We start from the raw sequence: 20,269 nt of genomic DNA, 5'->3' as shown, positions 1-20,269 counted from the left end.
CGTCAGGGTGTCCCTGGTTCTCACCTGCCAGCGCTGCCTGCCCAGAGAACAGCCCCTCCCTCTGCCCCGCCACCTCCTCCTCCCATCCAAGCGTGCCTGGAGGAGGTGGGGGGTGTCGTTGCTCCATGCCAGTGACTGTGGAGACAAAACTCATCGGGCTGGGGGGCCGGGGGGTGGCTTGCTGTCTCCTCTCTCAGCCCAGGAGGGTCTGTTCTCTGTCCCTACTCCTTCACACCCGGGGCATTTCTGGGGTAAGCCTCCAGGTTTCTGGTGGGAAGCGGGCACCAGCCCCTCTAAATCACGAGAGTAGGGGTCCTATTAACCGGTGTCCCCTTCAGAGCCAGGCTGAGAGGCACAGAGACTCACTCCAGCTCCCAACCCACCCACTTGCTGCCAGGTCTTCGTCCCCCTCCCCCAGGCTGGAGGCTTTTCACAGGGGCAGCTCAGGCAGGAGGTCGATGGGCCCCAGCTGGGAGTGACTGGTTTGCCTGCTAAGCAGGTTTTGCCTGCTATGGGGGGAGGTGGGGGGGCAGTGGCCAATACTATTAGTAGACATTTGAAACTTTTTTAATATGTGAACTTTCATTGTTTAAATATTTCAAATGTAGACAAAAGTTCCCTCATATGGTATGAATTCCGCTATACCCGTCACCCAGATTCCCCAAACACCATGCTTCGTTTCCCATTTGCTCGTTCTTTCTCTCCCCCATTAGTATTGTCACTGTCTGTTGCTCGTTGGGGGACCACGTGGGGTGTTTCCAGTGACAGTTATGACATAATCACAGCGCAGTGATCAAAATCAGGAAGTCAGTGTGATGCAATCCTTTTATCCAATTACAGATCTTATTCAGATTTTGCCAGCTGTCCCACTGATGTTCTTTTAGCCTGAGGCTCAGAGTGAGGAGGGGACCCTGCTTCTGTGCTTCACACGCAATGAGTCACACAGTCTGTTCTGGGCTTTGTAGCATCACAGCCCAGATGCCACCATCTGCCACGTAGCCCATCTTCTCCGCGACAACCTTCATGGAAGGAACGGCGGCCAGAAAGAGAAAGGTCAGCGTTTCTCAGGGTCGCTCTCCACAAAGGCCCGGCCGAAGGTGTTCCAGACGTGACTCCTAACCTGAGCAGCAACCTGAGTTAGGACAACTGAGCAAGACTTGCTCAGCGAAATCATGGATAAAGGCCGGATGTTTGTCAACATCACCGCTGACACTCATCAGCCTCTACCATGCAGGAGATATTAATATACCCCTGAGGGATGAGGAGACCGAGCAACAGGAAGCAAAGATGCTTCACGGGCAAGTGCAGAAGGGGCAACCTCTTCTTACCCCCCAGAAGGGTGACCGCAGTCAGTGCAGAGACAGCAACTCTACAGTTAGACAGTGAGGCTGGCGTGGGAGTCACCCCAGGGTGGTGCTCAGGAGAAATCCAAAGAAAATCCCAGTCTGGTGAATGCACAGTCCAGTAGGTCTTTCCCATAAACGGCAGCATGTCCCTGAAGAGTCTGCACCCTGGGCTGTTTCAGGTGACCTGGATGTCCTATGACCTTGGGCAAAATTCCTACACTTGACAGTAACAAGTGTCCAGATCACAGATGGCATCTGGATGTCCAGACGACAAGGTCACACCACCTGCCCACCGCCCCCACACACAGAAGCACTCACCAGGGCGGCCACCTTGCTTGGCCAGCTTCACGTACTCCGAGTCTGTCTCCTTCACCCAGTACCTCCGCAGCCCGAGCGCGTGCCCGCTGGGGGCTTCCCTCGGGTCGCTGAGGCCAGGAATCTGCGATGCTGGCGGGGCGTCCACAGCCTTCTCTGACTGCTTCACAGGAAGGTGGTAATACCAGTCTAGGGAAGAGGAGGCCCAGGGTCGGGATGTTACTCACGGAGCCCAAGCTGGCTTGGCCCCCTGCCCAGGAGACATCAAGGAGGCTGTCTCACCCTCCCCAGGACACCGGCAAAGGAGAAATTGCCCTCTTCTGAACACCTGTTACCTGATGCGTCTCCCTGTGGTCATGGAGTCGGCAGATCCTAAAGGCCACCAGCAGCAGCCACAGTGCCCAGCAGGAGAACACCCTCGAGGGGGCCGGCTGGCCTCTGCGCCCAGCTGCCCCGCTGTCCCAAAGCAGTGAGACCAGAGCCCTTCCCTGGGGGTCTTAGCCTCCCAGTGAGGTTTCCAAATTCCCTATCTCTCTTATTGTCTCTCCCTCTTCTCCTTCAATCTTCCCTGAATTGGGACTTGACTGCATTTCTGGATATGTCAGGAAGTACGCATTCCTGATGGAGCGAGAAATGGCAACCCACTTCAGTATTCTTGCCTGTAAATCCCATGGACCCAGATGGGCTATACAGTCTATGGGGTTGCAAAGAGTCAGACACGACTGAGCATGCATCATGCACCCACACATTCCTGAAAGATCCAAAATCACTTAAACGTGGGCAAGTCTCTGGACTATGTGGCCAAAAGTTGGCCAAGATTTGATCAACTTAGACTTTTAAAACACTGAGATTTCATGATAAAAACTCTCACCAAAGTGGGCATAGAGGGACCTATTTCAACCTAATAAAAAGCTACTATGACAAACACACAGCCAGCATAATACTCAATGGTAAAAAGCTGAAAACCTCCCCACTAAACTCTGGAACAAGACAGTGATGCTCATTCTTACCACTTCTATTCAACATAGTACTGGAATCCTAGGCAGAGCAGTCAACAAAGAAAAATAAATAAAAAGTATTCAAACTGGTCGGAAAGAGGTAAAATTGTTATTATACACAGGTGACATGATACTATATACAGAAAACCCTAAAGACTCCAAACAAAAACTACCAAAAATGATAAATAAATTTAACCACATAACAGGATACAAGATTAGCATACAGAAATCTGTTGCATTTCTTTATACTAATAATGAAATATCACAAAGTAAAAAAAAAAAAATCCCTTTTAAAATAGCATAAAAAATAAATAAATAAAATAAAATACTTAGGAATAAACCTGATCAAGGAGGCAGAAGACACATATGCTGCTAATTGTAAGGGAAATTGAAGATGATTTAAAGAAGTGGAAAGATATCCCATGCTCCTAGGTTGGAAGAATTAATACTGTTAAAAAGACCTACTACCCAAAGCAATTTACAGCTGTAACGTGATCCCTATCAAATTACCCATGACATTTTTCACAGAACTAGAACAAATAATCCTAAAATTTATATGGAATATTAAAAGATCCAGAATTTTCAACCAATCTTGAGGAAAAAGAAAAAGTTGGAGATATAATTCTCCCAGGCTTCAGACAATACTACAAACCTACAGTAATTAAAACAGTGTGGTACTGACACAAAAACAGACAAACCAATCAATGGGCTAGAATAAAGAGCCCCGAAATAAACCCACACACCTGTGGTCAACTAACCTTTGACGAATGAGGCAAGACTATACAAGGGGGGAAAGAGTCTCTTCAGCAAGTGGTATTGGGAAAGCTGGACAGTCACATTTAAATCAATGAAGCTAGAACACACTTTCTCACCACACACAAAAATAAACTCAGAATGGCTGAGAGAAAAATATGACATGACACCATAAAGCTCCTAGAAGGCAGCACAGGCAAAACATTCTCTGACATAAATCATAACACTGTTTTCTTAGGTCAGTTTCCAAAGGCAATAGAATAAAAAGAAACAAAGGGGACTAATCAAACTTACAAGCTTTTGCACAGCAAAGGAAACTTAAGCAACATGAAAAGACAAACTATGGACTGGGAGAAAATACTTGCAAACTATGTGATGGACAAAGGCTTATGTCCAAAATACACAAACAGCTCATACAATGCAATAACAACAACAAAAAGCCCCCCAAAAAACCAATCAAAAAATGGTCAGAAAAGCTAGACATTCCTCCAAAGGAGACATACAGATGGCCAACAGGCACATGAAAATATGCTCAACATCATCAATTATTGCTGTTGTTCAGTCGCTAAGCCATGTCCGACTCTGTGACCCCATGGACCGCAGCATGTCACACTCCCCTGTCCTTCACTGTCTTCCAGAGTTTGCTCAAGTTCACGTTCATTGAGTTGGTAATGCCATCCAACCACCTCATCCTCTGTCACACCCTTCTTCCCCTGCCTTCAATCTTTCCCAGCATCAGCGTCTTTTCCAATGAGTCAGCTCTTTGAATCAAATAGCCAAAGTATTGAAGCTTTAGCTTTAGCACCAGTCCTTCCAATGAATATTCAGGGTTGATTTCCTTTAGGACTGACTGCTTTGATCTCCTTGCTGTCCAAGGGACGCTCAAGAGTCTCCTCCAGCGTCACAGTTTGAAAGCATCTATTCTTTGGTGCTCAGCCTTCTTTATGGTCCAACTCTCACATCTGTACATGACTCTTGGAAACACCATAGCTTTGACTATTTTGGCCTTTGTCAGCAAAGTAATATCTCTGTTTTTGAATATGCTGTCTAGGTCTGTCATAGCTTTCTTTCCAAGGATCAAGTGTCTTTGAATTTCATGGCTGCAGTCACCGTCTGCAGTGATTTTGGAGCCCAAGAAAATAAAACCTGTCACTACTTCCACTTTTTCTCCTTCTATTTGCCATGAAGTGATGGGACTGGATCCCATTATTTTAGTTTTTTGAATGTTGAGTTTTAAGCCGGCTTTTTCACCTTCATCAAGAGGCTCTTTAGTTCCTCTTCACTTTCTGCCATTACAGTGGTGTTATCTGAGGTTACTGATATTTCTCCTGGCAATCTTGATTCCAGCTTGTGCTTCATCCAGCCTGGCATTTAGCATGATGTACTCTGCATATAAACAAAATAAGCAGAGTGACAATATACAGTCTGACGTACTCCTTTCTCAATTTTGAACCAGTGGGCTGTTCCACGTCCAGTTCTAACTGTTGATTTTTGACCTGCATACAGGTTTCTCAGGAGGCAAGTCAGGTGGTCTGGTATTCCCATCTCTTTAAGAATGTTCCACAGTTTGTTGTGATCCACACAGTCAAAGGCGTTAGCGTCATCAGTGGAACAGAAGTAGATGTTTTTTTTAATTCTCTTGCTTTTTCTATGATCCAACGAATCATCTGATCTCTGATCTTTTGGCTTTTCTAAATCCAGCTTGTACATCTGGAGGTTCTCAGTTCATGTATTGCTGAAGCCTAGCTTGAAGGATTTTCAGCATAACCTTTCTAGCAGGTAAAATGAGCACAACTGTACTGCAGTTTGAGCATTCTTTGGCATTGCCTTTCTTTGGGACTGGAATGAAAATTGGCCTTTTCCAGTTTTGTGGCTACTGCTGAGTTTTCCAAATTTGCTGGCATATTGAGTGCAGCAGACAGACGCACATCAAAACTACAATGAGGTCATTGTAGTTTTGTAGAATGGTCATCATCAAAAAGTCTACAAACAAAAAATGCTGTGGGTGGGGAGGAAAGGGAACCCTCCTACACTACTGGTGGGAATGTAAATTGGCGCAGCCATTATGGAGAATACTATGGTGCTTTCTTATGAAACTAAAATAGAACTTCCATACAATCCTACAATCCCACTCTTGGGCATATATCTAGTAAAGAAGAAAACTCTAATTCAAAAAGATACATGCACTCCAATGTTCTTAGCAGCACTATTTACATTAGTCAGGATATGAAGACAACCTAAATGTCCATCAACAGATGAATGGATAAAGAAGATGTGGTGCATGTAATGGAATACTATGTAGCCATAAAAAAGAATGAACTAATGACATTGCAGCAGCATGGATGGACCTAGAGCCTATCACACTAGGTGAAGTAATCAGACATAGAAAGACAAATACCATGTATCACTTATAAATGGAATCTTAAAAAATGATACAAATAAACTCAATTATAAAACAGAAACAGACTCACAGACATAGAAAACAGACTTAATGATTACCAAAGGGGAAAGATGAGGGGAGGCATAAATTAGAAGGTTGTGATTCACATGTTGCTGCTGCTGCTGCTAAGTCGCTTCAGTCGTGTCCGACTCTGTGCAACCCCATAGACGGAAGCCCACCAGGCTTTCCCATCCCTGGGATTCTCCAGGCAAGAACACTGGACTGGGTTGCCATTTCCTTCTCCAATGTGTGAAAGTGAAAAGTGAAAGTGAAGTCGCTCAGTCGTGTCCGACTCTTCGAGACCCCATGGACTGCAGCCTACCAGGCTCCTCCGTCCATGGGATATTCATGTACACACTGCTATATATAAAATACATAATCAATAAGGACCCACTGTATAGCACAGGGGATTATACTCAGTATCTTTTAATAACCTATAATGGAAAGAATTTGAAAAAGAATGTATATATATATGTGTGTGTGTGTAACTGAATAACTTTGCTGTACATCTGAAACTAGCACAAACCACATTGCAAATCAGCTATATACTTCAATTAAAACAAACCTACTGAGACAGAAGTCACAGCTTTAGTGAACATGTTTGCTAGTTTGACAGGAGCAGGACCGAGTGCCACCTCAGGAAGGTTAGATGGTGAGCAACCTGACCTGACACCCACCCCCCAGGGGGGCATCCTGGCAGGCCCTCCTCCCAGACGCTGGCCGCACCCTCTCCACACAAGCCCCTCAGCTTTCCTTTTGCTCGAGGCGGGAAGCAGGACATCCCGAGAGGTCAGACGGGAAAAGGGAGAAGCACCCTGAAGGATTGCTGAACAGAGAGGCAGGGGCTTTGCCCTGGGCAACCTCGCGCTGTGGGAACCCTCTCAGGCTGCAGACTGATCGGGGGCTGAGTGTGGTTCCCGGGGAAACATCCAGCTGGGTCCCGCAAAACTGACGTGCGATGAGTACAGATAAAGCGTGTGTCCAGTGGTTAAAAATCCGTCTGCCAGTGCAGGGGATGTGAGTTCCATCCCTGGTCTGGAAAGATCCCTTGTGCAATCTTGGAGCAACTAAGACCGTGCACCACACTACTGAGGCCACGTGCTGCAACTCCTGAAGCCTGTGTGCCCTAGAGTCTGCACTCTGCCAACAAGAGAAGCCACTGCAGAGAGACACCTGCTCGCCACAACTGGGGAAGGTCCATGCAAGCAGCGAAGAGACAGTGCAGGCAAAATAAACAAATCCATTTTAAACAGTGTATGAGATTTCTAGGATCTGAGATCGGATAAAGACGAGGGTGGGAGGACAAAGGGGGATAAGAGAAGGCCAGCTTACTCTCTCACCTCCCTCCCCATTGATCTGTTGACCCCTACCTCCCCCAGAGAGTGGTCATGGGTGGTGAGCAGAACGGGCCTTGGCAGAGCCCTGAGGCCCCTCAGTGGGCACCCAGGACAGAACCCTGCAGGTGGCTTTGATGACCACCTATGAGGGTCCCTGCCAGGAGCAAGAGGTGTCAGCAGGAGCCCAGGGACCTGCAGTTATCAGGTCCACTCATAATCCCACAGAGAGAAGACACTCGGGCTGTTGGTGTTCTGGTGACACTTTGCATCCGAAACTGATGAACCCACGTGTCCAAATATAAGAACAGACATCACAGCTGACTGAGAACTAGGGGAACAAAATCTAGAAGGGATGTGAAATTAAAAAGACGCCACTACCATGGCACAAGTGTCTCTAGAATTTAAGAGCTTACTGGAACCAGCTGTCCAAAATGCATGACAGTCAGGGTCTAACACAGGACCAGCTCCTGGCAGGTGCAATGGGTGATTTCCTGCGTTCACTTGGCTAGGCCACAGTTCCCAGACTGAGGTCTCCTGAGAAGGAAGGAATTCTGCCCCCAGACAGCCTTCCAACCCAGGACTGTAGCATCAGCTCCTTCTCGGCCTGCTCCACAACTGTGTGAGCCAGTTCCTTAAAATAAATCGATGTCTCAGTCAATCTCCCTTTCTCTTTCTACACACACACACACACACACACACACACACACACAGGCACAGATGTTGTTGGGCTCTGGAGAATTCCGAGTGATACAGCAGGATCACAGGAAAACAGGCTGAATAAGATGGCTTTACACAAGCACACACGGATTCCAAGAACAAGAAGTCGCCTTCCTCCACAGCTAAAAGTTAGCCACACAATTTCTACTTAGAACTAAAGCTGAGTTCACTGCGTAAAAAATGAATGTTCATGGAAAAATCTTTAAAATATCTGAACAACAATAATGAGATGAAAACTATAGTGAAAACACAATAGAAGGAGAAGGAGAAAAGAGAAAGGGTGGGGGGAACCCAACAGGAAAGCTTTCAAGAAGTTTGCCTGACCTCACAGAGTTAGTTTTAGATCCAGGAGGAAGGGCTTAGGAGCATCATATCTGATTGTCTTCAGCTCAAATATTTTCTTTCAGAGGGAAAGCATTCAGTTCTTGCTTTATTTTTCCTCTCTGTATTTTGATTACTAATTAATCCACAGAGAACAGTTTCTACATCTCATTACTGGAAGCTTCGGGCAGGAACTGAGCTCTGATTTGGTTGGCAGTTTATGATGGCGTGCCCTGCAGAGAGTCAGCACATGAGTCACTGTGAACCAACTGTCTCACACACACACACACACACACACGTGTGCACACACGTGCGCACACACACACACACACATGATTAGTACTTGTCTGGCACCAGATCACTCACGACCGTGTAGATTTCTTTACTGGCTCCCCTGTCCCAAGGAGCCCGGCTCAGAGATGACCATAGCGTGACTCAGTCCTGCAGTTCTCTGGTCTTTGAGCCATGAGAGGCAACCCAAAGGCAGGATCCTGGCAACCAGCCTCAGCCTTGGAGAACAGGGCAGCTTTTTGAAACTCTAAGCCTCAGGTTTCTCATCTGCAGACCAGAGCTAACAACCCCTCAGCAGGTTGTCCTGAAGTTCAATGTCAGTGTGACAGTGTTTAGCACACAGGGGAGGCTACGCAGTAGGGCGCTGAGACACCAGAAAACCAGGCTGAGAGCCCACAGTGGAGACTGGGACCCAGGCCTCCTGTGCCCCTTCCCCTCCATTCCAGCACAGCCACAGCCTCATCAGTAGCAGCCACAGTAGAGCTCTGGGCAAGAAGCACGGGGAGACTGTGAAGGCCACACTCGGGCCCCGCTGCCTGCAGTCCAACCCCTCCCCCGCCTCTTCCAACAGAGCTTCAGGGCCCTCTTCTCCATCCTCCTACTCCAGCCCTTCATGAGATGTGGAAGAATAACAACAAAGTCAAAATCAGACCACAGCAGCTAGGTCTTCTTCTTTCCCTTCTTCCAACTTCACAATGAGAAGCCCACTGCAGTGCCAACCTCCGCCGGAGGCTTAATTCCTGTGTTAATCCGCTTAAAGCAGGAGACAGTTACCCTGGTTGGAGTCTAAATTAGGAGCAAGAGATAGGTGATCAATGAAATACATAAGGATGCAGCTGAAAATGAAAGTGTCCAAGTCAGCACACGGTTACTGATACAGAGAAATTTTCAGAGATGCTATTGCTCCAAGAACTGAGTAGCTCTAACAGCAGTGGGCCGGTACCCTGGCTTTCTTTTGTTGAAAATAGGGAAACAAACGAAAAAACCCCAGAAGTCAAGTTCCCCTCTACCCCTAGATCCCCACCTTGCTTTTAAGCCTTACTTCCACCCAGGGGCACAGGGGCAGTGTGTAGCTTTCTTTGATGGTACCCCGTGTTAGTCCTGTCCCCTCCCCACCGCCTTCTCCACACACGCATGCAGAATACAGGTGAGCCTGTCCAGTAGCAGAACAAAGGCAGATCTCCTCTCCTCTGGTCACTCACCGCAGGGAGCGTAGCGGCTCGCGGCCCCATGCAGCTCCTTGCTGGTATTCCTCATGCCCTGAGACACGCTGGGCCGGGTGTTCACGGGTGAGCCAGGAACCGTTGCCGGGACTGAGCTGCAGAGGCTGGGTCCGCACCCCTACTCGGTCCGTCCTCCTCCACCTGACAGGTATGCAGGAGTCTCACCATTCAGGTAGTGCGCGCATGCCCAGGCAAGCCATCAACAGGGGCGCGTCCAGCCAAGGTATATGCATCATGGGCACACACGCAGAGTAGCCAGCAGGAGACAGCAGGTTCCGAAGTCCCGCCCCGGCCCGGGGCTCCCCCATTTCAGGAGACAGGGGTCCCTCCCGGTCCCGACCCCACTGGCCGTCTGACCCCGCTCACCTGCCGACCTAGGGTCTGGGTGGGTGCCACCTGCAAAGTCTGAGACCAGTCTGTTCCCGCTGGCGGCTGAGACCAATCCCAAACTCCCAGAGAGGCGCGGAACTACAGCAACCCGCGTCGCCAGGGCAACGGCCTGGGCCAACCGGCGGCCGCGGACGGAGCACAGGCAGCCAATCGGCGCAGTGTGAGGCCCGGCCAATCGCGTCAGGGGCATGGCTTGGGCGCCTACAGTCAACTGCCTGGGGCTTGGGGGTTGTCGAGGTGGTGGCGCCGGCTTGGCAGCGTGGCTGCTGGGGCGTGCCAGCCTCAGAGTTCTCCTGGTGAGACCTCCGCCCACCTGACGTCCTGGAAAACCCAACAGCGGTTTTCTTGTCCATCTCCGGTTTATTTAATACATTGTTAAAAAGAGGACGAGTAAGTACCTGGGGAAACTCAAAAGACAGCCATTTCTGCCAGTTGTGTATTAGTAGGAAAATTACTATGCACACGTCTTTCCTCATACGTTATTTTTTTCAGTATTTCTGGTGGAAACTTGGTTTGTAGTCCTTCTGTGATTCCACCAGCCCAGGCAGCAGTTGGAGCTAAGGTTGTCTTTTGCTAAAATAGAAAAATCACGATGTCTTAACGGTGGTCATTTGGCAACTTTAAACAAGGCGCTGCTTTTGCTACTACACAAGTTAAGCATTAGAAATCTAGCAGAAGAGAGGTGATGTAACCATTTGGTAGGGAGAAGAGAATTCTTGTGACAGGAATTTACTCTCACTGTGGGTTATCCAGCTCTCATATAATATTTTCAGGATCCTCAGCTGACCCAGTTTTGAAAGCAAGCAAGACATCACTTTTCAATGTCAAATGTTTGTCCCATTGCAGGTAGACATGTAGACTCTCACTAAGTATAACAGGGTTTCCTGTTGCATAAGTCAGGGCATTGTTTACCCAGGGAACTGTGCGCCAAGAGAAGGTGGTTTTTTAAAATAGTGTATCCTACTGATTGAAGCCATCCTGCCTAAAGAATATCTTTCTCTCTTCCTGAGCTTGGTTAACAGAAGAGAAGGAAACTTACTCAAGTTGACAGCCCTTTTTACTAGTTGAAATCATGATTTGAGCTATAATGAAGAATGATCATTCCTCAGAATAAAGTTCTGACTTTTGGAATGTGACTGAAATCACAAGTATTTGCAGGTGCCAAATTAAATAAGAACGTAAGTGAGCTGCTATGCAAATGAAAACATGGCACAAGAAAAATCTATTGTGAAGATTTCTCTGTTTATTTGCTATACTTTAACACATGATCTTTCTTTCATACAATAGCCCAGAGTTTTTAGAAGGATCCAGCCTTTCCTCATATACAATCTCACTTCATGTACAGATTTAGTCAGCAGTTTATGGAGAAAAAATATTCAATTATTTGTAGATGTTTGTTTAAAGTATTATCTCTATTTTATATATGGATAAATTCTTAGAGATTTGTATCTTACATAGATATTGTATATGATTATAAACTGTTTATGAGTTTTGGGGGAAGAGGAAAACATGTATTTGAGTATAAATTCCGATTTTTTAACAGCCCTCGGACCCTTCCTTCTTGCCTGCTCTTGGTTTGCTCATGTTGTTGACTGAAGCTAATATTTCTAAACTCCTAAGACACATCTTCAGGCTCAAGCCCATCCTTGTTTCATCTTCCAACCCAGTAGATAAATTCCTTTCCCTAAACATCATTCCCAGGAGACTCAATCCTCCATAATATGCAGCATATTCCTTAGACTACAGTTTCATAAAATGGGGGGGATTTCCAAATTTGGTGTTTTCTGTTTGATGATAATCTAATCATTTCAAGACAAATGCTTCCTTTTCGACACATTTATGTATTTCAGTATTAGGCAGCATTTTGGGTTTTCAGTCCAGTTGAAAACTGAGATTATCATCTGTGGAAACAAGATTATCATCTGTAGTTGGCACAGAATGAGACAGGATTTCTTTGTGTCCTTATCAGCATCTCCCCTCCATTATGTGTTAAAGTGATAATGATCTTTCTCTTTGGTATAAAAACTTCACATTTTACAATAAATTTCAACAGATTACCTTTCTTAAGATGTAACAGTAAAATGTTTTGGAAAAGTGACAGAGTAAAAAAATATATGAAAGTAACAGAACAGTTTAAATAGTTTTAATTTAAATTCCTATAATGCAGGAGTTGGTGATGGACAGGGAGGCCTGGCACGCTGCGATTCATGGGGTCGCAAAGAGTCGGACACGACTGAGTGACTGAACTGAACTGAACTGAATGCAACAATTTATATATAATGCTAAGGTAATTGTATTAGTTTTGAAGAAATGCTTCATATTTGAAAAATAGTAAGGCCATTTATCATGTATGATTTATTATTGAAAAAGCTAAGTTGTTACAGGCTATCAGAAACCAATGTTTTTTAAATTTTTTTGGCCATGCCACTTGACTTTCAGGAGAAACTCCCTGGACCAGGGGTGGAACCCACAGCCCCTGCATTGGTAGTGCAGCCTTAGTCACTGGAACGTTAGGGATGTCCTGGACATCTGTCTCCATGTGCTGCCTGCATTCACTGCCAGCCCTACTGTATGAGACAACTCCCAGTTTTTTCTGCCAGTTACAATGGGTTTGATCACTGGTGGGAGAACTAAGATCACAAGTGGAGCAACTGAGCCTACATGCTGCAACTGTTGACCTGTAGACCTGCACGGTGTGATGAAGGTCCTGCATGCTGTGACCAAGACCAGCCAAATAGATAAATAAATATTTTTTAAAATAAACAGTTACAAATAGGTTGGGGTCTTCTGCCAAATACAAGCTTTGGGGTTGTGGTCTCAGTTCAGTTCAGTTCAGTCGCTCAGTCGTGTCCAACTCTTTGCGACCCCATGAATTACAACACACCAGGCCTCCCTGTCCATCACCAACTCCCGAACTCATGTCCATCGAGTCGGTGACGTCATCCAGCCATCTCATCCTCTTTTGTCCCCTTCTCCTCCTGCCCCCAATCCCTCCCAGCATCAGAGTCTTTTCCAATGAGTCAACTCTTCGCATAAGGTGGCCAAAGTATTGGAATTTCAGCTTTAGCATCAGTCCTTCCAATGAACACCCAGGACTGATCTCCTTCAGGATGGACTGGTTGGATCTCCTTGCAGTCCAAGGGACTCTCAAGAGTCTTCTCCAACACCACAGTTCAAAAGCATCAATTCTTCAGTGTTCAGCTTTCTTCACAGTCCAACTCTCACATCCATATATGACCACTGGAAAAACTATAGCCTTGACTAGATGGACCTTTGTTGGCAAAGTAATGTCTCTGCTTTTGAATATGCTATCTAGGCTGGTCATAACTTTCCTTCCAAGGTCTCAAGTACCTCCTATTTCCAAACTTATAATGGCAGTAGATGAAATGCAAATAGAAAATAATTTACAACTCTGGAAGTCATGGGAGGCCAATAAACACAGAGGATCAGAGACGAACAAGAGTGAAAATAGGAAACTCTTCACTCAAAATAAGTCTGCCGTGCACAACCCTAAGTCACTGTAGAAACAAGCCATGGAAAGATGGTGACTCATCAGAAAATGAGTAATCTCCAGACAGATTTTATCTTTAATTCAGTTGCTTGAAAAGGGCTTTTAAAATAAGTACATACTTAAAGAAATAACTATACACTTCAAGACATAAATGAGGGCTTCCCTTGTGGTTCAGTGGTTGGGAGACCACCTACCAATGCAGGGGACACTGGTTTGACCCCTGGTCTGGGAGTATCCCACATGCAAGCGAAGCAACTAAGCTTGTGTGCCCCAACTGCTGAGCGCAAGTGGCACAGCTGCTGGGGTCCATGGGCCTTGGAGCCCATGCTGTACAGCAGGAGAAGCCACTGCAATGAGAGGCCCACACACTGCAGCTGGAGAGTGGCCACCCCCCACCCCGGCTCCTGGCAACGAGAGAAAGCCCACGCATAGCAACGAAGACCCAGCACGGCCAAAAATAAATAAAAATTTAAAAAACAAAGACCTAAGTGAAAGAATGATAATGAATTTAAAAATACATTTCCAAGCAAAAGAAACAAAGCAAAAACAGGTAAACAAGAAAAGCAGAACCCAGGAGGGTCTTAACCACGTGGGGAAAAAAGCTCAAACTCACTCATCAGAATGCAAAAAGAAACTCTCCTAAGGTACCGTTTTTACAAAGGTATTCAATTGGCAAAGATTAAAAGGTTGATAATACACCATGTTGGTGAATAAGAGGAAAATATCATAAATTCCAGTGGAAACTTAGCTGGCAGAGCCTCTGGAGAGGACAAAGGCAACATTTATCAAAATGACAGACAGGGAGAGACGTGGACTCAGCGGTTCTTCCTCTGGCTGTGCGTTCTTGCAGATGCACTCAGACGCGCAGAATAACCGCAGCATGTGGTCAGTATTGCACACTGTTTGCAATAGAAAAATGCTCATCAGGGTAAACAGATTGGTGCACATTCGTACACCGAAACCCTAGGGAGCCGTGAAAGAAAAAGATCAACTCAGAGTGAGTCAGAAAAACTTCCAAGGACCTTCTTTGGGAGTCCAGTGGCTAGGGCTCCATGCTTCCAATGCAGGGACCCAGGTTCAATCCTTGGTCAGGGAACTAGATTCCACTTGCTGAAACTGAAGATCTGTGTCTATGCCACAGCAAAGACCTATTATGGCCAGACAAAGCAAAACAAAACCCAAGATATATTTTTTCCTAGTATGAATTAATTTATTATGCTTGGCAGATTTTACAATATGTTTTTAAAAGATTAAAAACTCTTTGGAACTTTCATAAAACATTTACTGAGAGAGAAAAGTTACTACCATAAAATCAAAGCTATTTGATCAAACAGCTTTGATAATCAAATTATTTAAAATTTCTTTTTTTCATCACCACCACCACCACCATCTTGGTCACCAAGATATATTTTTACCTGAAAACAGCAAAGTGTAGAACATGGTTTCTAACAAGTTTCCTTTTACTTTCAACAAAGTGAAGAGATGGATATATAGAGATAGACAGATGTACACATAAATTTGTACATAAGTATATATATTTTACATAAATATATGCTGGGAGGGATTGGGGGCAGGAGGAGAGGGGGACGACAGAGGATGAGATGGCTGGATGGCATCACTGACTCGATGGACATGAGTTTGGATGAACTCCGGGAGTTGGTGATGGACAGGGAGCCCTGGCGTGCTGCGATTCATGGGACTCATTGGAAAAGACCCTGATGTAGGAAAAGATTGAGAGCAAGAGAAGGGGGTAACAGAGGATGAGATGGTTGGATGACATCATCCACTTAATGAACTTCAGTTTGAGCACACTCTAGGAGACAGTGAAGGACAGGGAAGCCTGCAGTCCAAAGAGTCAGACACGACTTAGTGACTAAACAACAGATCATATCTTTGAAAGAAAATGAAAATGGCACCATGGATGCAAGGAGAGTAGAGAAGTGATAGCTACCAGGCAGAAGTAGGTAAGTACTTTGCTATGTATCATTTTGCATCTTTTGAATTTTGGATCATTAGGTAAAAATTCAGAAATCTCGGGACTTCTTGGGATAGGTCTAGACTTTGTCAAGTTAAAAAGAAAATTAGTGTATTAGAAAAATAGCTCCTACAAATTTACCTTGAAATCAGCATTAAAAAAAGAAAGAAAGAAAAACATCAAAAACAAATTTAAAGGGGCAGTTTAGCGCCATCGTACAAATGTCAACAGGTGGGCCATCATGAGAAAAGGATGACGGTGGTGGAGAAGCAGCATTTAAAGCACTGATGGCCAAAATAAAAATCCCAGAATTGAAGAAATACACGAGCATGAAATATCGTATGCTTTTTTTCCTCCAAAAAGGAGAAAAGATTAAAAACCATGATCACAATGTGGTACAGTGGTGAAACTGAAGAACATCAAAGATGAACAGAAAACCTTGAAAACGACCAAAGGGAAAAGAAAAACCAAGTTGCCACACAGTCTGTCACACAAAAAAGGAATAAGGAGAGATGAAGATTAGGCAGGATTTTTATCCCCAACAGCCAAGTCCAAGACTATGGAATAGCATCTTCAAAGGACTCAGAGGAAAATAACTGTCAGCCTGCAGTTTTATGCCCCAAGTAAGCATGCTCATCATTCCAGCAATTCCATTCCGGAGGTTCACCCAGGGAAGCCCTTGTGGTGTGCACGGGACAAAGGCAGGCGTTGAACTTTGATCGTGTTGCTAAAAAACCAAAAGCAACTGATAAAAGACTGGGAAAGGGAATTGTGATGTGTTGCCTGCCATTGCAGTAAAGAAGGAATGCTGCCCGACCATCAGGCCATCGGTCACTGCCGACAGGACTCACAGTGGAGAAAAGCAGGATGCTAGCCCTGTAGAGTTAAGGTCTATGTCAAAGGCATGATTTCAATGAGCCCAGACTCTTGCATCTTCCCATTAATGGAGAAGCATTAATCCATTAGTTCAGATGTGTGATTAGCAGTCATCTTTTGATATTCTACTACATGTTAGTCTGTTTGATTTTCAGCAAAATCCCCTATATATCTTAGCTCCTTCCTTACCTCTTCAGGACAGTTCCTCAGAGCTACCTGAGAAATTTTGTGTTGGTCTAGTCCTCAGGGCATTTGAGCTCAGTCACTTCAGTCATGGATGATTCTTTGCAACCCTGTGGACTGTAGCCTGCCACTCTCCTCTGTCCATGGCATTCTCCAGGCAAGAATACTGGAGCATGTTGCCATGCCCTCCTCCAGGGGATCTTCCAGACCCAGAGATCAAACCCATTTCTCCTGTGTCTCCAGCATTTCAGGCTGATTCTTTACCACTGAGCCACTGGGAAAGCCCAGCCCTTAATAAGGCCACTGAAAAAAACTTAACTTTCAGATTGTGAATTTGTCTGTCATTGACAGATGTATATGTGATAAAATACTATACAGCAGTTAAAATGAGTAATCTGAAGTGAGTATTTCTCAAGACCAGTAATCTAAGAAATCTGAGAGTAGCTTATCATTTGAATTCACAGCGTGAAAACATTTATGGATACATATTTATGTGGTAAAATATCAAAAACGTTTTGTATATCAATTTTCATTTTTCTGCAGGAAAGAAAGGAACGGAGTGGTGTTCTGGGGTCTTCCCAGAACATGATATTATGTTTGTGATATTTAATTTTTTGAAAAAGTATTGAAGCAAGCACAGTGAAACAGAGATTTCTTGTGGCAGAAGCATCGGGCCTGGAGGACCCTGGCATTTCGCGGTGTGTCTGGGAGCTGCTGCCATGAAGCCTTGTGATACACGCTCGGGCTGGGTGCTTGCTGGTGAGGAGGCCGCATGCCCCCTGCCTGGGCGTCCAGCCATTGTGATGTGTCACAGAAGGTGATGCAACAGAAGAGCCGGGGTGCCTCCTCCAGGGTTAGTTCACTCACAGTTTCCCCCTCGAAGGAGAAACAGCCGAGAAGGAAGAAGGCAAAGCCCCAAGCCAATCCCAAACCATTTTGTATCACCTCATGTTTTCCATCAAGTAGCAAAGAGGCTGCCAGCAATCAGCTACTCGGCTGGGGGAGATGAGTGGGAGACCCAACTCGAGGGGGAGCTCCAGGCTCTTCAGGGCTCCCTCTGAGGACGCCAGCAGCGGCTCTAGTGGGAGCGCTGTGCTCCCACAGCAGGAAAACCCCGACGCCAGCGGGTACGTAACTGCAGGGTGATCTCCTTAAGATTTGATAGCGTACATGTCATGTATCACGTGTGCTCGTCCCCCTGGAAAATAACCTTCCTTTATAGAGAGAACCTCTGAAGATTTCTCTGGATCCCAGTACTTTCTGACCTGTTGTCTCCTTCTGTGGTAGGGGTTAATTACAGCAAGTGGGAGGGAAGATCTCCCGGAGGAGGGCATGGCAACCCACTCTAGTATTCTTGCCTGGGGAATCACCATGGACAGAGGAGCCTGGTGGGCTACAGTCCACGGAAACACAAAGAGTCAGACATGACTGAGCGACTAGGCACAGCACACACAGCAAGTGGGGGACGAAGTTTGTGGAAGAGAAGACATTCTTTTTAAAGGAATGAGTCTCACCGGCAGTGTGAAGTTATGACTGCAACCTGCAGCCTCATGGGTCGATCATTTGTCAGTGGCCTCCTGCTCAGTCTCTGCCAGGTGCAAGGTCCAGCACCATGCTTTGCAAGTCTTTACATGGAGGGCGCTTGTTACATCCCTGGGTGAGAACTGACTACACGGGCTGTTAGTGGGTGTACGTTTTGAGCTAACAACTGTGCTTCCTCTAACTGGAAGAAGGGGAAACAGCAGGAAATCTTGGACCACTTGGATGGCCCCAAAACCCAAGGCTCATCAACTTTGCCCTTGAAGGCACTGCCTGCTGGTAAAACAGAGAGTAATGAAATAACCACCCCACGGATAACAGCTAAGGTTTAATGAAAAAGCTTAGTGAACCTTTGGTTAATGTTCATTTAAGCCAGTCCCTTGGGAGGGTCTTATGACCTTTGAGTAACTTTCTTTAGACAGTGGATCCCTCATGTGACCAGTGAGATGTGAAGGATGGTGGTTTCAAGATTTCGTGTCCCTTCAGAGGAGACTTTTGGGACTACCTTCTTCTCTGTTGCTTTTAGCACATGTCTACAACAAACCAAGACAGTGTATTAAACAGCAGAGATATCACTTTACCGACGAAGCCCATATAGTCAAAGCTATGTGTTGAAGCAGTCCAAGCTGGGATTGGAAAAGGATTTCCAGACAGAGTATTGCAGAAAGGAGAGTTTATTAAGAACAAAGAACAGAGATAATGTGGGTACTGCAAGCGCAGCGGGTCAACCTCCTGGCAGACCAGGGACGGTTGACAGTTTTTGTGGGTTAATAGCCAATTTTTATAGCCTCAAGGCAAAGAAAATTCCTACAGGAAAGCTGACACTAGTTGATTGGTTGGGCATCTTTGCCTAATTGGGAATCAGGAAGCTTGTTAGTGATTATTAGGGGGCTTTTGGCAACGGTTACAAAGGGGCTTAGTCAGCTTCAGAGGTGACCTTGATTCTGGGCTCTGCTTCTGTGGTTTTGGTGCAAAGCCTCCCACCTATGGCCTGGGGGACAGGACTCAACACTATGATTTTTCCACTAGTCATGTACAGATGTGAGTGTTGGACCATAGAGAAGGCCAAGTGCTGAAGAATTGGTGTTTTCGAACTGTGGTGCTGGAAAAGTCTCTTGAGAACCCCTTGGACTGCAAGATCAGACTACTCAATCCTAAAAGAAATCAACCCTGAATATTCATTGGAGGGACTGATGCTGAAGCTGAAGCTCCAATACTTTGCCTACCTGATGTGATGTGAGGAGCCAACTCATTGGAAAAGACCCTGATGCTGGGAAAGATTGAGGGCAGGAGAAGAAGGGAACAACAGAGGATGAGATGGTTGGATGGCATCACTGACTCAATGGACATGAGTTTGAGCAAACTCTGGGAGATGAAGAAGGACAGGAAATCCTGGCGTGCTGCAGTTCATGGAGTCACAGAGTCAGACACGACTTAGCGACTGAACAACAATAACAATAACACATTGGACAGACAATGGGCACTATTGCTTTCTGTAAGTGGATGAGCTACTTAGAGATTCTGTACTGGGTGAAATTAGGTGGCTTGTGCTTCAGTTCAGTCACTCAGTCATGTCCGACTCTTTGTGACCCCATGAACCACAGCACACCAGGCCTCCCTGTCCATCACCAACTCCTGGAGTCTACCCAAACCCATGTCCATTGAGTCGGTGATGCCATCCAACCATCTTATCCTCTGTCGTCCCCTTCTCCTCCTACCCTCAATCTTTCCCAGGATCAGGGTCTTTTCAAATGAGTCAGCTCTTCGCATCAGGTGGCCAAAGTATTGGAGTTTTAGCTTCAACATCAGTCCTTCTAATGAACATCCATGACTGATCTCCTTTAGGATAGACTGGTTGGATCTCCTTGCAGTCCAAGGGACTCTCAAGAGTCTTCTCCAACACCACAATTCAAAAGCTTCAATTCTTCAGCGCTCAGCTTTCTTCACAGTCCAACTCTAACATCCATACATGACCACTGGAAAAACCATAGCCTTGACTAGATGGACCTTTGTTGATGAAGTAATGTCTCTGCTTTTTAAAATGCTATCTAGGT

The 20,269-nt window shown here is 45.8% G+C and overlaps 2 protein-coding genes across 2 annotated transcripts in view; one reads left to right on the top strand and one right to left on the bottom strand.

Moving 5' to 3' along the window:
• The window catches only part of LOC104981804 (chromosome unknown open reading frame, human C7orf57), a 28,987-nt gene extending 18,781 nt beyond the window's left edge, over nucleotides 1-10,206 (bottom strand). The window contains exons 1-3 of the mRNA XM_010831049.1: nucleotides 10,108-10,206; nucleotides 9,721-9,882; nucleotides 1,567-1,850 (exon numbers count right to left, since the gene is read on the bottom strand). Of these exons, the coding sequence (XP_010829351.1) occupies nucleotides 1,567-1,850; nucleotides 9,721-9,775 (339 nt within the window). The 5' untranslated portion in view covers nucleotides 9,776-9,882; nucleotides 10,108-10,206. The remainder of the gene's footprint in view (nucleotides 1-1,566; nucleotides 1,851-9,720; nucleotides 9,883-10,107) is intronic.
• Nucleotides 10,207-17,537: 7,331 nt separating this feature from the next.
• SUN3 (Sad1 and UNC84 domain containing 3) overlaps nucleotides 17,538-20,269 on the top strand; it is a 40,547-nt gene continuing 37,815 nt past the window's right edge. Inside the window, exon 1 of the mRNA XM_010831037.1 lies at nucleotides 17,538-17,803. Coding sequence (XP_010829339.1) covers nucleotides 17,682-17,803 — 122 coding nt within the window. The 5' untranslated portion in view covers nucleotides 17,538-17,681. The remainder of the gene's footprint in view (nucleotides 17,804-20,269) is intronic.

The sequence above is a fragment of the Bison bison genome, unplaced genomic scaffold (assembly GCF_000754665.1).
Source record: "Bison bison bison isolate TAMUID 2011002044 unplaced genomic scaffold, Bison_UMD1.0 scf7180017864522, whole genome shotgun sequence".
NCBI classification, from domain to species: Eukaryota; Metazoa; Chordata; class Mammalia; order Artiodactyla; family Bovidae; genus Bison; species Bison bison.
This window is presented reverse-complemented; position numbering and strand designations above follow the sequence as displayed.